A 22,009-nucleotide genomic window follows, 5' to 3' on the forward strand; every position below is an offset into this window, starting at 1 on the left:
GGTATAAAGTCAGCTTGTAAGTGGTGTGAGGCCAGCCAAGAATAAACAAGAAGTGTAACAATATCAACTCAGAAGTAATTCAATCGTCGTGGACCTGGACCATCGATAAAATATTCAGTTCCATACGAGGTAGAAGACATTCGCGAGTTGGTAAAATGTTTGTATATGAATCATTATTTGTAATAACCGTTATTGTAAATTGTATTGTTGTTTGTATATTAAAACGTATTTGCATTAAGAAAAAAAAACTGTGTGTACCAATCATAAATTTAATACATATCGACATTTAATTAATTTCTAATTAAAATTTCCGACTGTTTTAAATCGTAATACGTAATGTACGTAACATAATAACTCCGAGACTCGTCCACGATAAATTATAATATGTAACACTTCCCAGTCCCGGCACAGTGAATAAAAACTGGTTTTGAAAACTAAGTTAGCTAGCTATCCAAGGTAACCCTTGATAAACGAATGCCCTGTAAGTAAGGTGTTTTTCTTAACTGAAGATTTATTATTTAAAATAAATTTATATTTATTATAAAAAGAGTAAACTTTTTAAGTTGAATATATCTGTATCCATTACTTTTTAGTTTATTTACGAATAAGGAAATATTATCCATAAAAGAGTTATTACTATCGCGTACCATTAAAAATATTTTCATTTATGATATAATAACTTTTTCTAATAATACACGATAATAACACTATGTGGGGAAAAAGTAAGCCATGAACAGAAAAATTAAACTTCTTTCTTTTATCAAAAAATTGTCAACTGAACTCTGCCTTCTATAAAATAAATATAAGTAACTTGATAATCAGCGTAAGAATTATTGCCATTACTTTTTCTGTTGTCAGTTTCTTAGGATGCGTTGTATCTGGGGCGAAGTTTATGTTAATTATTGAATATATATGATTGTATAGTTAAATAAATTGGAATTTAAAGTTTTTTAAATAAATATTCATAGAAGAACAGATACAAGTTAGCCATATTTGAAAAGAAATTAGCATCCATTGGAATACCTACCATTTGATTACAGAAGTACAGTATGTTTTTGCACTGGATCTTAGAAAAGTTATATTTTGTAATATCCGCTTCTGCATCCATAAAGTTATCAAATAGGTTACTAAATACTCTTAACAAGTTCATTTAAATCTATTGCAGTATATAATGTGGTAAAATCGTAGGTGGTGACAGAATTGGCTGTTTTTAAAGAATCTAGATTACTTAAACATTCTATAATTTGAGTATTATTTTCTATAATAAAAAATCCTGAATATTTTGATAATCTTTTTCAAACAAAATATCTAAAACTTTGTTAATTGCAATGAAAACGGATTTTGATAACAGTATTTAAAGAAATGGTAAGAAATTTAAATTTTGCGGGATTCTTATGTAGTTTAGGGACAGCGTATAAAAATGGTAAATTATAACAGTTTGTGTATATATTCAATTATTTAACGGCTTTCTGCATATTATTAATAAAAGTATCTTTCTTTAAAGCAGTTTTTGTAAAAATATATGAGGTACTGATTTCATTAAATAAAATTTGGGCATATAAGTTTTCACAAATAAAGTCAAAATGTCATCCAGCTATTTCCATAGATGTAATAATAAATTTACCTTCAACGTTTTTTATTCTATTTTTAAGTATATTAAAGGGCAACTCCATTTTATATTTAGATAAATTTAAGGTTCTTAATTGAGTTTCAATTGATTTAATAACACATAGTTTCCACTCAAAAGAGAGAAACGGTGAGAGACATCTTGCTGTTGTTTTTACATCCTTTAATAACATTGTAATCAATATTATTATCTAGATTTTTTTAATATTCAGATTTATTTGTCTTTTTTAGAATCCGAAATATAGTTCCAATTTTTAAAATTAATTTTACTTCACTATCTTCTATTATTTCTAATTATCTGTTACTAGAAAGAGGGTAAATTATCTATTTGTAAAGGATTAAATACTTCAATGATCTTTATAATTAAGAGGAGGAGGTCCAACAGATTTGTTATATTTAAAATTTACGGTAAGTGGTAATAATTTTAAAAGAAAAATATTTTCTTCAATACTTCTTGAATAAGGTACAGTAAAGATAAATCAGCATATATTTTGTTTAAAATCTATTACGACATAATATTTTTCTTTTCTGCTTTCCGAAATGTTATTTAAAACTTGATTATATCTTAATTTAAATTTCATTAGATCAATAATTAAATATTTTGTATGAGTATTATTAAAATGAATATTTAACACGTACTTTGAAAAAACATAATTGTCGTATTTTTTAATTATCAGCTTTATCAAAAGCAGCGTCTAAGTTTTTACAAAACTTTTCAAAATCGTTCTGTTTACTGTTACTTTTATTTTGGTTAGGAGTTCTAAAATATAGACATTTTTGGTAGTTCTGTTTCTACTTTTAAAATTTAAATAACGTCTGGCTGCAAATACCGAAAGGCAATAGGAGGTGAGATGATGTGGGTTTAAGCACTCATCTACACATCCTTGTTTTGATTTTCAAGATGGTCAAATTGTTTAACTTTGACGTTTAAGATTTTGCTTGATGGAAGGGATATCACCAACACCTTTTGTGTGCTATTATCACAAGCTTTAATTCGTTAAGACTATAGGTGATGAACTAGGATCGGAAGAAAAGCATTAAATGATTATATATAAATATATATACATACACACACAGAGAGACACGCACGTACATACATACATATTCCTTGTTTTACCTGTTGAAAAGACTGGATAAATTGATGTTGTTGTTGTAGTTGAGAAATTTGCTGAAGTTGCTGTTGGTGGTGATGTGTTGCCGCATGAATCTGACTGGGAGATGTTACATCTTTCCTTCCAGGAGAAGGAGACGAGTGGCTGGTATTATTAGGGAGCATGGATACAGGCGGGCTGGGTCGCATAGGCAGGCCTGACGACTGGGATAGGTTGACGAGACCAGGACCAACTCTACTAGAAGCTGTCAGAGAGTTCAGTAGGTGGTTTGGATGGTTTGGAGGCAAGGCGGGCACAAGTGGTGTCTGAAACATGGCTGTAAATAGGAAAAACAAACCTATATATTGTGCAACAGTGCTGGTTGTAAGCGGATGTAAACATCACACAGTTGAAACAAAAGAAAAACTTCAAGATTACTTAGCTATGGAACTTGAACAGCTTGAAAACAAGTTACCTATCTCAGCTACAACTTTATTCATTTAACTACTACGTGATTAATGAGAGAAAATAATTATTGTAATTATAGAAGATATAATATAAAAACAAGCATTTGTATATTGGTAGTCCCCTTCTCTCCCCAAGGATTATACAAAACAAAATTCACTCACCAGAAGCACGTACGCAACGGCTAATCCCACACATACCATTAACGGTCTCTCTAAAGGGATAGTACACTATTAATAACATACGACACGCATTCCTTGATGTCACCAGAGATTTTATAACTGTCATGAGTTTCTATCATAATTATGATTTATAATTAATAAGGAATATACGCATAAAATTTTGAATTTTTTAATTCCATTATTTGCCTTGGAAAACCAATTCCAGAAATGTGAGTAGCAATACTAGGATTGTAGACTTTACGATGGTACCAGCTTAGGCCTTTTGTAAGCAATGTGCTAGTTAGCTGGACAAGTCAGCTTATGCCATTTGATGTTGCTTCCTCTACAGCTGTCATGAGTGAAATAGGAATGGGTAATTTAATTGTCACGTCCACCGAACAAGATTTGTTAAGTTATATACCTATGACTTTATTGGTTCTTTGAGTCTATCGTTTAGTATGTCACATTTTACCTGTCAAATTGTAAAAACTTGAGTCATAAAACTATTTTCATGTATTTGTAAACCAGTTTACTAAAGTGTATTTACGATTTTACTTTCAGTTCCTTTACTTTTTCTTCAGTTTCATTTATCATTCTGCGAAATTTAGTCCACTTTGAAATATTGTACGTACATTTTCATCTTGTTTGTTTTTAGCGCATTAATAAAATATATTTATGCTTTATACTATTGTTTCCTTGTCTTTGCGTTACTCATATCTTTTAATCCGTTCATACATATTAAATCATTCAATCCTTCTACCTTTTTTATTCTAATCTTATTGGTTAATTAATCTCAATTGAGAATACCAGAATGTTAAACTCGTTCAGTGCTTTTATCAATATTCTGTAAAAGTATGAGCACGTAAAGGACGAAAATTTATACTCCCATTATTTTCAATTTATATCTACAAGGTGAATTTAAAAACTATGTTTCTCTCTCTAGCAAAACCTACGATATGAAAGATGTCACACATTCTAATTCTAAGAACTATAATGGATCTGAAGAGGCCTAATCTTTCATAGAGTACCAGCTCACTAAGTCATTTGTCACTAAAACGAGTACTGACCTATGACTCATGCCTACCTAAATCACGGTACCGTCAACCATTCAGGATATTCTGGTATGGAAAAAAAACATGCCATTGGTGAACTTGTGTATTACCAGTTGACCAGTTTACTTTCAGTTTCTTTAAACGGCAATAAATTTTTCATTCAGTTAATAATTATAAATCTATCAGTAGTACATGATTGACAGAAAAATGTTTTGGAAGTCTGGCAAAAGAAACTTTAGTAGTTATTTAATGAAATTTAAAATTCTGTTGAATATTCAACATGGTTTTACTAAGGGAAAATCTTGTCTCACTAATCTTTTGACATTCTTCGTAAAATTATAGTATAGCTGTGAGTTTGGTGTATCTGAATTTTCAAAAACATTTGACAAAGTTTTACGTAAAAATATATCAAAATATTATATCTGTAGGTGTGAAAGATAGTGTGGCTCATTGGGCAGAAAATTGGCTTGATCGGAAAAAGCAGATTGTTTTTATAAACAAAGTTCAGTCAAATAGGATTAATGTCAGAAATAGGTTACCTCAGGGCCTAGCGTTAAGACTTTTGTTGTATTTTATTTATATCAATGACAAAGATGAAGGAATGGTCAATATATTATTTACATTTTTTGGCGATATTGAGGTTTAGAGTGTTGCTTGCTGTGAAGAAGATATTGCTACTTTATAAAATGATTTGGATAATTTGATCAGTTGTGCAAATAAACAGCAAATGGCTTTTAATTAAAATAAATGCATGGAAATGCATTTGGGATACTTGGAATTATACTTATAATGTTGATGAAAAACCTTAATAATGAAAGAAAATTATCTTGGTGTTCTAATTTATTAGTTTCTTAGGCCATCTAAATAATGTGTTGATGCTAGTAGTAGGGCAAATACGATTTTAGGTTGTACGTATAGAAATACTGAATAAAAGTCAAAGATAATATATTTCAATGTATATGTTACTGGTTTGACCACATTTTGAGTTTTTGTTTAGGCTTGGGTGCCTTACCTTAGGAAGAACATTCAACTGTTGAAAAGGGTTCAGAATTTGGTTACTAGGATTAAATCTGAGATAGAGAGGTTTGTCATACGAGAACAGGTTAAAATCTGTTGAACTGTTTTATCTTGAAATATGAAGAGTAAAAAGGTATTTGATTGGGTGTTTAAGACTGTTAAGGGAGTTGATAGTGTTGATGCATCACCTTTCTTCGTCCTTAATAAGAGAATGGTAGGATCAGAGGAAAAAATATAGCTTTTGTCAGGGTAGGAACTCGCTTCATCTAAAACGGTTTTATTTGGCCATTGGAATGAATGGCCTTCAAATGTAGTGTAAGCAGTAAATTTAAGGGAACTTAAGAAAAGACTTGATAAATAATTGTATGCAAAGAGCTGATTGTTATACTTGTATTTTATTTGGGTTTCGAATAAATAAGCTAGTAACTTAGCTATATGCATGATGAGACTGTCAATTAGAAAGGTTTTTATCTCTTCTCAACCATAGACAAATCCAGAGAATTATCTTGGCCTATGTTTCAAGAAAGAAACTTAAAGCACGTACTTTAATCGTGAACAGTTAAAGATTGGAGATATAGTTTCTCACATCCCATATACTATCAAAACAGGCAACCCCATATTTCGTTTTATCAGGAAGGTTTGAGACAAGCGATGAGATTTATAGCATAGGCTAATTTAAACTAATTTACTTAGATTGGTGCGGCCACTGATCGGAAAGACGAATCTGATTGTGTTCAATCGTTTTGTCTCTTTTGCATAAACAGACCTGAACATAATTTAATATATACTTCTAGCAATACATAGACAAATGCTTGAGCCGCCGGGATATTTTTCACCATTCTATATCATATTTTCAGCAAAGGTGCCACTTTGTCCAGTTGAATAAGGATTAGCTACAAGTAAGTGGAGAAGCTCAATACTGTCTTAGAAAAAATATGAAATGATGTAGAGATGACAGTGCCTAAATGAATGCAAACAAGAATATAGGAATAACTATATATCTTTTAATATTAAAATTTAATGTTACACTGTAAGATAAATGAGTACAAAATAGTTACGAATTCGGTTATTTACAGTATAACAATGATTTTTTAATTACTACTAGTTGTTACCACTAAATAATAATACCATGCAGTACCCAGAAACACAAAGTGGATTTAGGTTTCGACTGACGTTAGTGATAAACAAAATACGAAAGAGATGTACCTGAAATTAGCTGTAAGTGTATCAATATTTAGGCTACATTGCATCCACGATCTATGGTAATAAACTGTAACAACAACATAGATCAGCAGAAGAACTCGGTAATCTACTGACAAGTATTTTGTTAAACCAGACTGCTATCTTGGTAGGCCTAATTTAACACACGATACATCATACAAACATTAGTGATGGATATCTCAAAAAACAACTGCTGTACTGGCTTCACTGGAACACCATGGGTATAACTAGTTTCAAAATATTATTTATGGCTTGTTTAGGAAAAATTATTCATGAGAAATTTATCTGAATGGACGGCAACTGTCTGTTGTAGGAATACAAGTACAGAGGACGCCATTTCAAAAGTCTAAAACATCGTCATCTATACTTGTGTTTTTACAAGAAAAAAGTTGACGTTTATTCAACCAGGTTTCATCAGTTTCAAAATAGATCTAAGAATAAAGTAATACAACCATTGCAAAGAAAAAGGAACAGTCAAATTGTGTACCGTTTCCCTATACAAATAACTGTCTGGTGGCTTAATAAAGTTTTTAGTAGTTAAACATTTTAAAGGTTATTTTTGACTATTGGCATGTAGAATCAGACAGCTTTCAACAATAAAGATGAAGCACATGAATGACATGTTCAACTGTGCCTATGTAACGTGTCTACACATTCGTGCACCTGAAAGAACTTACGTAATGAGCTGATGAGAATTTTAAAATTATAATTCTTTGAATACCAACGTATAGGAAAAGCTGGACTAAAGCTGAAGCGAGGAACTGAAATGTGTGCATACGCAAACTAAATTCATTTGACGTACGTTCAATAGATATGCCATGGTTATGTTCCTTGATACCGCTAAAACTGAGTAATGAATATTTTACCCCAACATATAACAATTGAAAATTAATATAATATTATCAACAGTTTGTAGATAACGTTTTAAATTTTGTAAAGATGAACCAATAAATAAAAAAATAATCTGAAGCACTAAAATACACTTTAACCGACGCATGAATGTTAACTTATCCAAACACAGACTCTCAATTTATACATACATACATGTATGTATGTATATATACAGTACTGGGGCCAAGTGTTAGGACAAGAAAATATAGTTTATCATTATATCCATTCTATGGAGATAATACTTTCATGCCATTACAGAATGTAATTTTCAACGCCATAGTAATACTTCACTGATCCCTGTTGACAACTGAATGAGCCAGGGTGAGAATACTAATAATTCTTCACAACTAACATAGACCAAGGACATGTCATAAAGGTTTTGCCTGAATAAACATACTGGTAGAATTTAGAATCTGAAATAACTTGTCTTGGTGCCCCATGCAATATATGGGGTAAATATATATATATAAAGAAGTTAGCAAGAAACTAGCATAAGAGATCAGCATATGCTAGAAGAAACAAATTTAATTGCACTCCACAAATCTTGATAAAAACCCTACACATTAATCCTTTTTAACCCTACACGTTAAGTTTCCTTTTTAACCCAAGGTCTAAAGGGTGTAGAGAATTGTTAATAGAGGGGAGAAATCAAATAAAAGCTTTAGGTGATGCTGGTTGGACACTCTGAAAAATTGCTACAGACTTGAAATGCTCCCCAAACACTGTCAAGTACATACAAAATAATGAGGATGAAACAGGTAAATTTGAAAATAGGGAATGAAAAGACAGATAACCTAAATTCAATGATACAGAAGTTAAATATCTTCGTTTATACAGCATCTGGGACAGAAGGAACACTGCCACTTATGTCAAGCGTGAGGTAATTGGTCATGTACTAAATGACAGGAAAGTGTCCAGATACGCAGGATCAAGAAGGCTTAGCGAGGATGGAATATTTGATCCTACAGCAGTTTAAAAACCTTTACGTCGATCTCTAAATATTATCAAAAGACTGAAATTTGTTTTAAAAAGTTCAAAACTGAACTGTTAATAATTGGAAAATGGTATTATGGACGGATCAGTCCAAATTTGAAATATTTCGTTCAAAGCGTCTGACGGAAAAAAAGATAAAAGATACTAGCCTCAATACATAGCACCTACCATGCAGCATCAATAAAGCATTGTGATGGTTTGGGAGTGTTTTTCAGTTGAGGCGACAAGAGATATTACCAAAACAGATTGAATAATGAACCAGAGCAATTATCATCAGATACTAATCTAGTGGTTTATGTATTATTGGTAAATGATTCTAGTACAAAGAACAGAATGAACCCAATAACTCATCCAACTTATGCAGAAATTACGTAGCTAAGAAAGAAGCTTTTAGAGTAATTCAAATAATATAATGGGCCCCGCAGAGCCCCGATCTCAACCCAATTGAGTAAATTTGGGATTTTATAGATCAAAAACTTGACAAATCAAAAGTTATTTCCAAAGAAACTTTATGGGAGCGTATTAGAGACATTTGGAGTAAAATCCCAAAGGGCATTTTGATTAAATATATTGCAAAAATTTCTAAAAGACTGCCTGCAGTTATTAAAGCAAAAGAGGGCACACAAAATATTAACTGTTTACTGAACTCAAGTACTTCCACTGAGTTTCTGTTGTACTAAATATGAAAATTAACAAAATATTGAGGTTTCACCTGTGATTTACCTTCCACTGTGCCTCCTAGTGGCACAGTAGTATGTATTCAGACTCACACTACTAGAAACCGGGTTTCGATACCAGTGGTGGGCAGAGCACAGATAGCCCATTGTGTAATTTTGTGCTTAATTCTAAATAAGCAAAATCTTCCGTTGTTTTTTTAAATTAGCCTGAAATCTAATTTTTGACTTGGTCCTAACACGCTTGAAGAGTAATGTATCTAGATACAGTTTTACCAACTGTTTATCGCACAGTTCGAGAGTCTTGGCTCTGGTTAATTATCTATATTACTAGCATTCTCTTATTTAAGTACTTCACATTTTACAGTTTTCAAATGTTCAGGTTTCGTTAACTAAATGGAGTAAAAAAAAAAAAGTTAATATGTTTATCTATATTAATTTATTATGTTATTTTTCCCATTGCCCCCACTGGAACAACGGTAAGTCTACAAATTTACAACGCTAAAAATCAGGGTTTCGATTCCCATCGGTGGATACAGCAGTTACCCTGATAATGCTTTGATATAAGAAAAACACACTTTAGCTTTAATGTTTTTGATAAAACAAATGAAGACAACATTCAGTACCCACTATTCATATTCCTTTATTTAATCATCAATTTTTTAAAAATATAATACTTTATTAGAAATTCTGTTTGTTTGTTTCCTGTACAAAGAATTTATAATGTTTACTGGAAGCTTAACAAAATTTTGTGAAGATACATAAATCGTATCGGATTGTGTATCCATACAATAATAACAGGGCCTCATGATATGATACTCGTATCGCTCACGCGACGCATTTAGTATAAACCATATAACTTTAGTAAATAAGTACAGACAGTAATAAGCAACTTAAGTAAAAATGATAAAATAGTTATACACTGACACCAGATAGAGATACACTAAGTACTGTAGGTTGAATTTTTTTAAGGTAAAACGTTATGTAATTTTACCAAGTGCAATTTATTGTCGGTAGCATCACATTACATGTGAAATACCTAACAATGTCAAAATACAGTTCCAATGCATTCCGTTCCACTAAAACTTTATATCGTACTTGGTTGATAGATGACTTATTGATATGCATATTCAAAACCATTTTAATGTGACATACTTGATCCTTTGCATGAGTATTCTACCTCTATAGCGTCTGCTAAATAACAAATATATTTCTAAAACTAGTGATATGGCAAATAACGATATTGAGTTTTGGATGTTTGAAAAGGATCGTACTAAAACTAGATACATAAAATTACAGAATTATTTATTAAAACTTTAAAAATATAATTTAATAACACAATAGTAATATATAAGGATAAAGCCATTGGATATTCACCCAGCTATTTTGTGTACAGAGAAGGTTGTACACTTACATCCATATTTTCTAATGTAAGTACGTATGAAAACTCGTAATCTGAGGGTCGCTGGTTCAAATCCCCGTCACACCAAACATTCACGCCCTTTCAGCCGTGGGGGCGTTATAATGTGACGGTCATTCCCACTATTTGTTAGTAAAAGAGTAACCCAAAAGTTGGCGGTGGGTGATGATGACTAGTTGCCTTCCCTCTAGTCTTACACTGCTAAATTAGGGACGGCTAGCACAGATAGCCCTCGTGTAGCTTTGTGCGAAATTAAAACCAAACGTATGAAAAATTTCCAGATTAATAGGAATTTACGTTGCAATTGGATCAAAAAGATCCTCAACATGCAAGTCGGATTTAATAGTATATTAATAATCAATATAAAAATATAAGATTTACTGTGGAACATCAAAATGAACATCAACTCGCCTTTTCTGACGCAGTTGATCTTTACTATATTGGGAAATATGGTCTCTGTCATAGAGTTTCCCGTTTGAAAAGTTGCGAACGCAGGTAAAGTTCAAAATTCACCTTTGAAGTGACGAGGAAAACTAGTATAAATAATATTGATGCCAAATTTCATTTTGGAAGCAGAACATTCTAACTAAAGTAATCACACTATCATTCACATTTCAAAATGTGACGTAACTTAATAAAAATGTTGATTTACTGTATGTTATTGTTGAGCGGCTCTTAGCATAACTGAAATACTCAACAATTACTTTTCATGTTGGAAGGAATGATAGCTAAGAATTTTGGTTCTAAGTGGAACCAAGAGTGCAACACAATAAACTTTTCAAAATGCCATACGATAAGTTTAAAGATTAGCTTAAATCACTGGGGACGGATACTTTTGCTGTACACAATAAAAATGACAGTGAAATATACCATAAGAAGACATCTACAGTTTCTTATTTTTATAACTTTATTCCAAAACTGTCATTTATGTAAAATATTCATTCTTTGTACTTGCAAAATAACAAGTACATATTAATGGTTTTTCAAGTAATTACATAACATTAAAGCATTTTTAAACAAAAACTGTCTTCCACGTTGTATAATTAACAATATCATACATGTTTATTACTATTAACTTTATCAGTATAACTAAGTAAAATTTATTATCCCAAAATAACAGTATCAGTAATATTACAGCACATGTGTAAAGATATATAAAAATGTAAAAAGAAACAAAAAAAAATCAATTGCTTAAACTATTTCATAGAACCTTTCCACAAACCAATTTAAGAGTAGTTGTGAATCTCGAAATAGAATACATTTTTCAAGTGTAAAATTGGAATTTCATACTTAAGAAATTCGATGTCCAAGATGTAATTCTAGGTACATCTGTTTGACCAGTACGTGACTAGAAATACTCAAAGAAACATACAAAATAAAAGGTAGATAAATATACGTGATCACGTACTAAGAGAAAGTGATACTGTCATACACCAGAGCATGTTTAAAATTCTCACTAGCGGGCGTGAAGAGAAGAGTTTAGGTAAAAAGAGAAATGTTATTGATTAACAGATTGAAATCAGAACTGAACAAAATGAGTTCACACACAAGAGTACTAATTCTGACATTAGGATTATTTTTACTAATTACGAAAATGGCTTGCAGATCAAAGTTTGAGGAGTGGATCTAAATGACTAAGATCCATTTCAGGCTATATCTGCTGTACTGCAGACCAAGGCACCATTTTCACGGTGTAATGAACAAAGTATTGGATCACATGTCTTCTGGTAAATGCATTAGTAATTTAGATGGAATGAAGTCTATGTTGTTCTTACAACCCATGCAACCAATGAATATATTTTGTTCGACAGCCATAGGTGTATGGAGTTTTAAGGTAGTGGGTTCATAAACATTACACGATGTGTGAATTAGAGGACACAACTGTGTCATATAGTGTAGACACTGTAAGTAATTTTATTAATCGCATTTTCCCAAAGGTGTTGACAAATGACATAGAAATTGTACTGGATGTTTTGCTAGAGGAGATATTGGTCACTTCAGGCAAACTACAACAAAAATTTGTGTATCCCCAACTAAATAGACCAAGTATTACCGGACCCCTTCCAATAACAGGCAAATACTGATCACAACTGATTATTTTAACACCTAGGAAGAAGGTAATTATCTCAGTGGTATTTCAATACAGGGTTTAACTATTGAATAAATATTGAATATTTCGTTTTGGAACACTTGAACAAGTTCACATATCCAAGAGCAACCTTTAAAAAGATGGCTGAGCCACGTGAAATACAAGATGTGAAGGATATCTCACGGTGTGGCTGGAAAACTCATTCAAACTTTCAAGTGGAAGCTTTCAAAGTTTATAAACTTAGATTAAACTGCGTAGGAATAATTATCTATTATACTTCATTACGCTGTACAAAACAAAATAGCAGTAGTCTGGTGTCTGTTTTCTAAACTTCCTCATGCATAAAGAAGAAGTCGCGCTTTTCATGGAGATAATATAGACACCATTACCTACAGCAAACGTCCCAAAATATTCATTGGAATATGAAGCAGCTCAAATCCAAATTAGTTGACAGTATGAGCGAAACACACAGTCAAGACAGACATGTAATGGAAAAAGAGGTTACATTAAATGCCAAAGGAAAAATGGTTCAAACAGAGATGCTGATTGTGGCTACGACAAATATTAACCGTACATATTCTCATGAACTCAGAACAAAACAATATTTCGTCTTTTGACAGCTCAATTTTTTAAGTTACAAGCCTTAGCAATCATGTAGTGGTTAGACATGCGCTGAACACGAGAAGCACAATATATGCTTCATCACAAATTAACTTCTGAAATATTAAATGGACCAAGATTCTGAGGGCAATTGGATTGTAGTGTCAAAAAGAAATGAGAGACTATTATACATGACTTCAACCTAGCCAATGCGGTGAAACACATCACAATTATGCAATTGGTTGTCTATGATTACTGAAAAGAAAAGCCAATAATTATCATTCTGCTTGGAATTAACATGGGAGATATTTTATGATTTATGTGGTAAGAGAGCGAAAAACGGTAAGAAACTGATAAGAAGTCGCATCAAGTTGTGCAGAGAGATAAAAACTAATAAACACTCACAATAGTAACATACATTTTGATAATGTGAAAATCCCCACTTGAACTAATGTATTGTTTATATTACAGTATTAAGGTTTTCTTTAGCTTGAGATAGTGCTAAAATACTATAACCTATACGACTAAGACATTTGTGATCGGGGCTTTGCATGACCCCCCTTGTAGTTAAAAAGTGCGTTCAACTCGTAATCTGACGGTCGAGGATTTATATCCCCGTCCCCGAACATGCTCGTTCTTTCAGCCATCACAGAAATGAGAAGAACGCTCTAGCCATCCTGGTTTCTCCACTTCTTGCTACCAAAGTGGAAATGATCGCGCCGCTAGTAAGTGGTATAGCTATTCTGGTCTTTCAAACCTCCTCCTTTCAGTGTGGAAATGATCACACCATTGTAATCCCTCCATCTCTTCCAACCTAGATAAGGACTACTGTCTAGCCATTCTAGTGTCTCTATCTCTTCCGAGGGCACTGCTTTTGCTATTTTACAGATTGTATTATGAAGCAATAACGATAAACGTACTGTCCGTGATTTGAAATGTGACGGATACATTTTAAAGTATTAGTATTATTTTAAGCATGGTTTGATTTAACTTATCATCTGAACTCCAAGAACAGTTCAATGTTTGAAGTTCCAGTCTTATGTATTTATTGTTTTTTTTTAATTAAGAAGTAATATGCTACATTTTAATTTGTTTGAATTTTTTAAAAGTGGTTTTAAATTAAATTTTTTTTATCATCTAGCAGGTGAAAGACTAATCTGATGTCTGAGGTTTGTTTAAATGTTTTAACTCTGTTTTGGTGTACTTCATTACTGATTTGTTTTACGTATTTACCAATGAACAAGGAACAATCAACTGGATTGCGTTTGTGTAAATTTGTTTTGTGCTCTAACCTGCTTTATTTGTTTTAGTTTGTGTATTATTGAGTTTGTGTGAAGTGTTATTTTCATTGTAATATAGTTTTCAAAAAAAAATATTAACCTAAACAGTGTGCTTAATCTTTAACTATATATATAAATGATTCTTAATTTTGTTTTGCATTATTATAACATTTCCAAATTTTGAACACTATAATGTTAGTGTTTTGATTGTTTTTAAGTGCTCCCGCCAATGTCTGAGCTCATGAGCCAAACATTAAGTTTTGACATCCGTTGTGTAGCTTTGTGCTTCATAACAATAGTAAAAAACAAAAAAATTGACTCTAAGGTTGATTTTGCTGTACAAACCTAACTAGTGGTGAACGTAGTTTTGTTGTCAATAGAACTCATTTCAGTTAGAAAGTCTCCCAGAGGAAGGGTTACGGACTTACAACACTTAAATCCTGAGTTCGATTTCTAGCGGTCAATACAGCAGATAGCCAAATCTGGCAACGCTTTAGAACAAACAAATAATTGTTGCGCATCATACACAAGATGAGCTCCGTGGAAACATAGTTGGTATGATATGTTTGTTTAATTTCCCTATTTGCGCTGGTAGTCCTTACTTTTAAAGTAACAGACCAGAGGAAAGGCAGCTAGTGAAACCACCCACTACCAATTCTTACCAGAGATTAGTCAAACTGGTCATCAAATTATAACGCCCTCACGACTGAAATTGCGAACATGTTCGGTGACGAGTTTCGATCCCGCGACCAGCAGATAATAAGAAAAGCGCCCTAATTACCGGGTCATGCGAAGTATACATAGGTTAGAAAAACAAAACATGTTAAAATATAGAAGTGATTGGCGATGTATAAATTATTCGTATTATTTACATAAAGACCATATGAAAATGTGTTTTTCATTCAGTTTCCACAGCCTAAAAGCATTGCAAAAAAGTCAAGGGATGTGTCAACGGTTGTAGACGTAACCATTTCTCCGGAAAGCAAAGTAACAATGAATAGTTGCATTTCGAGAAAGGATTTTGAAGAACACGCTGGACTTATAAATAAAAATCCAGATCCTATACACTTGCGGTTGAGTTTTCCTGTTTGCCATGGAGCAAAGTCATAAAAAAACACCTAATCAAAAATCAATACTGATTTAATCAAACGTATGAGCAGAGAGATATTTTTCGGTTGAATAATTTTCTCCAAGATTAGAAATATCGTATTAATACAATATTTTTGAAGTTGAAAAAATTAAGTAAGGCAAACAGCCATAAATAATCTTTAAAACACATGATTTCATGTCATTTAGTAGCACAAGTAACAACACAAAACGTCTAACAGAACAAGCAAGAAGTCAGTTGTGTTTTCTTCAGACCATCATAGTTCTTAATTTTTCAATTACTAAGTTGAATTTATGGATAACCAAATGAAAAACGTAAGAAAGCTTATTAATACCCATACATATTTATCTACTGTTTACAGAGAAGAGGAATAAAAATATTGGGGTTTCTACATAAATCAATCTCATCTATAACTTTTATTATTTTTCAGGCTAGAATTTTAAATTCTAGAAGATTAAGGCTTAGGAATATTAATTTGGCTTTGAATTTCAGACAAAGCTACTCGATGGCTACCTGTGCTCATCGTACCTAATTTTTCAACGAATAGTGGGATTGACCGTCACACAATAATGCACTTACGACTGAAATGGCAAGCATATTCGATGGCGAAATTTAAACCTGAGGCCCACATAATGCGAGTTGAGCGCCCTAACCACTAGGCCGTGCCAGATCAATCAATGTATTGCAGAATTGAATGATCAAGTAAGTGTCTCTGACCACTCGGTGAAAGAGATTATTGGCTGTCCTGATTCAGAATTTTTGAAGTCTATTCAAGTTTCAAAGTCTCATGAAGAGCAGGTTTATAATCATGATCGTACACATTTTATACTCAGTGCAAACTATGTAAAATCATATATAAATACAACAACACTAACTCTTTAGCTTGTATTCTTTATGTAATTTATTTTCCTTTCCCACGTTTTCTTCTATACGGATTTCGTAATTTCAACAATAACTTATCGAATTCTAAGCCCATGACCGAAAATACTGTACTCGTGGCACAAAATACTATTATGTTAGTCTTAACTAAATGTCTAAATCACATTGTTATAATTATTTAAGTACTATGTCATAAAAGATTACACCTATTATTTCTCAGTTTGCGACCAAATGAATGAGCGTTTTCTTATAACAAAGCCACATCAGGCTATCAGCTGAGTCTACTGAGGGAAATCGAACCCCTGATTTAGCGTTGCAAGTCCGGAGATTAAATAAAGAAACTTTCCTGGAGCTGACCAAATAGTCAGACGTGGCTTAAGTTTTATCGTGACTTTAGGACCCCAAGTTTAATGACATGCAGGTATGCATTAAGAAGCTATGTAGACCAGATGAAAAAAAAAAAAAAGAGCATACTGCAATAGAACATAATGTTTCGTAAAAACAGTATTTGTAATCATATGGCGTGCTGTTTAATCTTATGGTAGCCTAAAGTCAAATAATTATAATAACTGGCATGCATTTCATCTTTATTCATTACAATAAAGAGCTTTAGACCTATATAAGCATGTGTTCATAAACACGTGGAAAGCAATGTACTAGACACAAATGTTACGGTTTGATATAGGGTTACTTTAAACATTACCAGGTTCGCTTATACGGTATGAAATACAGCCTTTGATGTTGCTCCCTACTTAACTGTTAGAGGTGAGTGGGTTTGTTTGTTTTGCGAATTTCGCACAAAACCACTTGAATGTTATCTGCGCTATCCGTCCCTAATTTAGCAGTGTAAGACTAGAGGGAAGGCAGCTAGTTATCACCACCCACCGCCAACTCTTGGCGCTACTCTTTTACCAACGGATAATGGGATTGACCGTCACATTATAACGCCCCCACGCCTGAAAGGGGCGAGCATGTTTGGCGCAACGGGGTTGCGAACCCGCGACCCTCAGATTACGAGTCGCAATGCCTTAACACGCTTGGCCATGCCGGGCCCAGGTGAGTGGGAGTACAGCTTAACTACCAGTTTGATGAGCATCATCTATTAAGCTTAAATTTAAGTCGATTTATTTTTGTCCTTTACTCATTCTCATTTCACCTGTTATACTATCTTATATTAAGTCTTCTGATATGTTTTTTGTACTACAGCGGACCAAGTTTACTTTTGTTTTCTTCTATTTCAAATTTAGTATTCTTTCATTCATTTGTATATAGTTTACTGTTGTTATTTTACTTTCACATCACGATTACTTCTTACATCTATTCAGTATTTTAATACAGGTTTGTTCTTTGTGTTTTAAATCATATTGCCATTTGTACCTCTAATTCCATGCATTCTGACTGAATCCATCAATGTTGCTATTATTTTACAATTTCTTACTACTTGTTAAGTAATTATTCTTAATTAGGGATACGTTTAGCCTAAATCTATTGTTTTCATAATCGATACTGGTTTAATATATATAATTCACATGTGGATATAAAAATAAAACATTAGGATATCAGACTACTCAACCAACTGAAGAAATTAATAAAGAAAGAAAAACAGAATAGTCTGATATTCCAGTATTTTCTAACACACGCGCGCGCGCACATTTTTCTCCAAAACTCAATCTAAGAATGGAAGCTACTTGTATATACGAGGTCTGTTCAAAAAATACACGGACTGACGTCATAAAACAAAATGTACTTTATTTAGAAGTTACAGGTCTGGGACCCCTTCAAAGTACTCTCCTCCCCAACGCACACACTTATTCCAACGGTGTTTCCACTTGTTGAAACAGTCCTGGTACGCTTCTTTTGTGATGTCCTCCAGCTCCTTCGTCGCATTTGCCTTAATCTCGGGAATCGTCTCAAATCTTCTTCCTTTCAAGGGTCTTTTGAGTTTGAGGAACAAGAAAAAATCGCAAGGAGCAAGGTCAGTGGAGTAGGGGGGGGAAGAACAGTGATCGAGTGTTTGGCCAAAAACTCACGAGTTCTGAGGGCTGAATTTCGCAGCAACACGGTGCATCTTCAATTTTTCGGTCAAAATCTCGTAACAAGATCCAACTGATATCCCACACTTTTCAGCAAGCTCCCTGACAGTCAGACGTCGATTTGCCCGCACCAGGGTGTTGATTTTGTCGACGTGTGGGTCGTCAGTTGACGTGGAAGGACGTCCAGGACGCTCATCATCTTCAATGGACTGTCGACCATCCTTGAAACATGCCGTACGCTTCATAGCAACATCACCGTAAGCCGTGTTAAGCATAGCAAAAGTTTCAGTCGCAGATTTCCCAAGTTTAACACAAAATTTCATAGCAAGTCGTTACTCCTTCAGGTCATTCATTCTGAAATCCGCCAAACGAAAAAATCGCACTTAAAACCGCGTAGCTAATACACAATTGAAGATATCTGCAATCGGGAAATGGCGTCGTAATCAGCTGATCTGTGCGAACCTAGCGACACAAAGCGGATTCCCCTGAAACCAACTGGAGCCGCGCAATTCAAACAGTCCGCGTATTTTTTGTAACAGCCCTCGTATACAAGAGATAAGGATGATTTTCAATTAATTTTTATACATTTTTAAGAAAGCAATTAGTTTTAGTAAGTCTATTTAACAATTTGACTAAAATATAATAAAAGTAGAGAAGATATGTATCTAAATAATTAATGTGTCAATACTGAATAATAATACACAGTAAGATATTATTTCGTAGGGACCAAAAAGAAAAAAAAAACCTAAACTTAATAAATTGGCTAGAAAAGCACCTTAGTCATACACGTGGTTCAGAGAACTTTTTACCTTTAGGCAGAGTACAATTCAACTCGAAATACTAAACTTATTTCACAGGGAATTCCAAGTAACAGAAAAATGCTGACAATTAATTTTAAACTCAAACATTTTTTAATTACTTGTTGTCTGGTCTTGTCCAAGTAAGCATTTGTGAAATATACTTTTATAAACAAAATATTAAATGAAATTATAAGCAACACACATTTCTAGGCTAAGATTCTAAATCCAGATATTTTTTAAAAACGCCAGGAAGTGCTTGTTCGTAAAAGATTTTTTCGACTTTTAATTTTTTAGTTTATTTAAAAAACTGCCTCGTTAATGATACAAAAGTCAATATTTATAATCGTTCATAAATAAATTATAAAATATATTCCTTAGGTCATGATAACAACGTGTATTTTAATAAAACAAGAACAATATTTGCGTGTTTCATTAAAACGTACAAATTATTCTATTTATTTTGCTTAAAACTCAACATATTTTCAAGAACCTGTACCTAAAAATTAATCGATATGTAGTAAATTCTATTTATTTGTGGTATTTGTTTGGCTTTGTTTATCATTCAGTTATTTCACACATATATATTCGCTTAGAGCAAATTAAACACTAACGTACAATGAGATTGTTAACTGATAAACACGCGCGCGAGCGCACTGCGATTTTCCTGAATTGGTGTAAACACACATGATTGTGCATTTTTGTTGTTTCCTCTCGTTTTCTAGACAAGGACATCAAAGCCTGTACTACTTTCGGGCATACTTGGATGAAACTATAGTAGTAGTGTTTTCTTTTAACTTGAACCTACAGAAATACGATAAAATTTCTAAGTAAGCCTTTAAAAAGGTAGACTAATCTGTCTAGAAGACCTGTACGATTCCAGTTACCTTGCTAGATCAATCTATAAACTATACAAACATCACCTTAACTGAATTTAACCCAAGACAACTATCTTCCTAGGCAGACCTACAAAAACTTTAACTCATCTCTGTCTCTTACGAGAGTGTGACATTTTGGATTCATCTACATATATAAGATCTTGTCCATCTCGATTACCCTACTTAAATACACTAGCTTCTTTCAAAAAAACCTAATAAACAAGAAGTCATACTTTAGAATTTAGATGAACCAACACTTTCTAAATTAACGTAACAACTATCTTTTTCGCTCTCTTTAGATAAACTCACATAAACACATTCATCATTCTAAACGAATCTATTTTATCTCGGTACAAACCTACACTGCAGTAAACAGTATTTTTTTTGGTTAATCAATAAAAACACTAATTTATCTATAGATGGATACAGACATATAGCTATCTTTTCAGATAAACCTAGCTAACATTACTCAACGTTATAGAATAGTGTCTCCCTACCTCATTTTTGCACTCTTCTTGGGAGGAAAGGCGGTTCCAGATGTCTCATAAAATCCAGGTAGTTTCATTTAGAAAAGTTAACATTTTGCACTTTCAGTAGTAGTGGCGGAATAAAAGTTACAGTCATTCCTAGTATTCGCATAAGAGAAACCACACAGGCGGCGGGTACTAATGAAAGGTTGCCCTCCTATCCACTAACAATTGTCAATTAAGTATGGCTATGACTGAGCCTTAGAAGCTTTGACGTTTAGCCCTTGTGTTTCATAAAGATCTGTTCAGGTTAAATATACCAAAGCCTAGGCTTTGGTAGTCAGTGAGATACATTGTCGGTGTTGGGAGTGAATATATTATTTTAAATAAATGTAAAGTTTTAGTTGATAACTTGAAAAGCAACATTAAAGAATAAGTAGTAATAAAAAATGTTTTTTCTTTCACATTCAAGACGAAAATAATTGATTTAGTTTTGATCTTAACGATATATTGAAATATCTAGTTAATTATAACGATGTAATATTATTTGCGTTTTACCTCTATACTGCCTGCATCGCTAAGAGTAAAGATAAACCTGGTAATGTCCTACAAATGTCTACAACGTTTTAGGTTGTTTATTTAATATCATCATCTTTGGTTTTCAAACAATCTTTTCTGAGTATATTCCCCGAGGACTCGACTTAAACTAATGAACACTTGCAAAATAGGGGCTTTTGGAACCACAGAGGAAAAGGAAGACGTCGTGTGTTATGACCAAATTCGGCTGTCACAAGAATCGTGATTAGTTAGCATTTGGGGTTCTGTGCTAATATATTGGGAAAAACAAACTGGTAAGTAAATCCATGAGAACAGCATTACATTAAGATGGAACAAAAACAATTACCAAAACATAAAATATTGTTACATATTCCTATGTTAACTTATTAACTTTTATTTACCATTACTGTCCTAAAATTAAAAATACAGATTAATGTCAAACTAAGTAGGTCGAGGATGCCATTTATAATTTGTCTGTATATGTCCAACAACAGACCGGTTAATTTAAAAAAAAGAAAATAAATTATTTTATTATGGCATAAAATAACAGTATTTTATTAATCTCGTTAATTTATTTGTGTTAAGTGTTTTTGTTTTAAAAGACGGAATTATTGACACATTACTTTACTGTGCAGAGAATAAAAGAAACTGAGTTATCCAATGGGTCAGCGATATTTTTATGGACTTGTAACGTTTAAATTCGAAATTC

General features: G+C 32.7%; 1 protein-coding gene and 1 pseudogene across 7 annotated transcripts in view; both read right to left on the reverse strand.

The window, feature by feature from the left end:
* LOC143232703 (NGFI-A-binding protein homolog) overlaps positions 1-22,009 on the reverse strand; it is a 248,833-nt gene that overhangs the window by 89,941 nt on the left and 136,883 nt on the right. For all 6 annotated transcript variants that reach the window (XM_076468450.1, XM_076468449.1, XM_076468448.1 and 3 more), the window contains one exon: positions 2,744-3,054. In XM_076468450.1, the coding sequence (XP_076324565.1) occupies positions 2,744-3,054 (311 nt within the window). The remainder of the gene's footprint in view (positions 1-2,743; positions 3,055-22,009) is intronic.
* LOC143232708 (protein GVQW3 pseudogene) lies at positions 3,062-21,542 on the reverse strand (annotated as a pseudogene). Its single transcript, XR_013017680.1, has 2 exons — positions 20,773-21,542; positions 3,062-20,201 (listed from the first exon to the last, which is right to left on the reverse strand). The product of XR_013017680.1 is annotated as a protein GVQW3 pseudogene (transcript).

Source organism: Tachypleus tridentatus, chromosome 11 (genome assembly GCF_004210375.1).
Source record: "Tachypleus tridentatus isolate NWPU-2018 chromosome 11, ASM421037v1, whole genome shotgun sequence".
In the NCBI taxonomy this organism is placed as follows: Eukaryota; Metazoa; Arthropoda; class Merostomata; order Xiphosura; family Limulidae; genus Tachypleus; species Tachypleus tridentatus.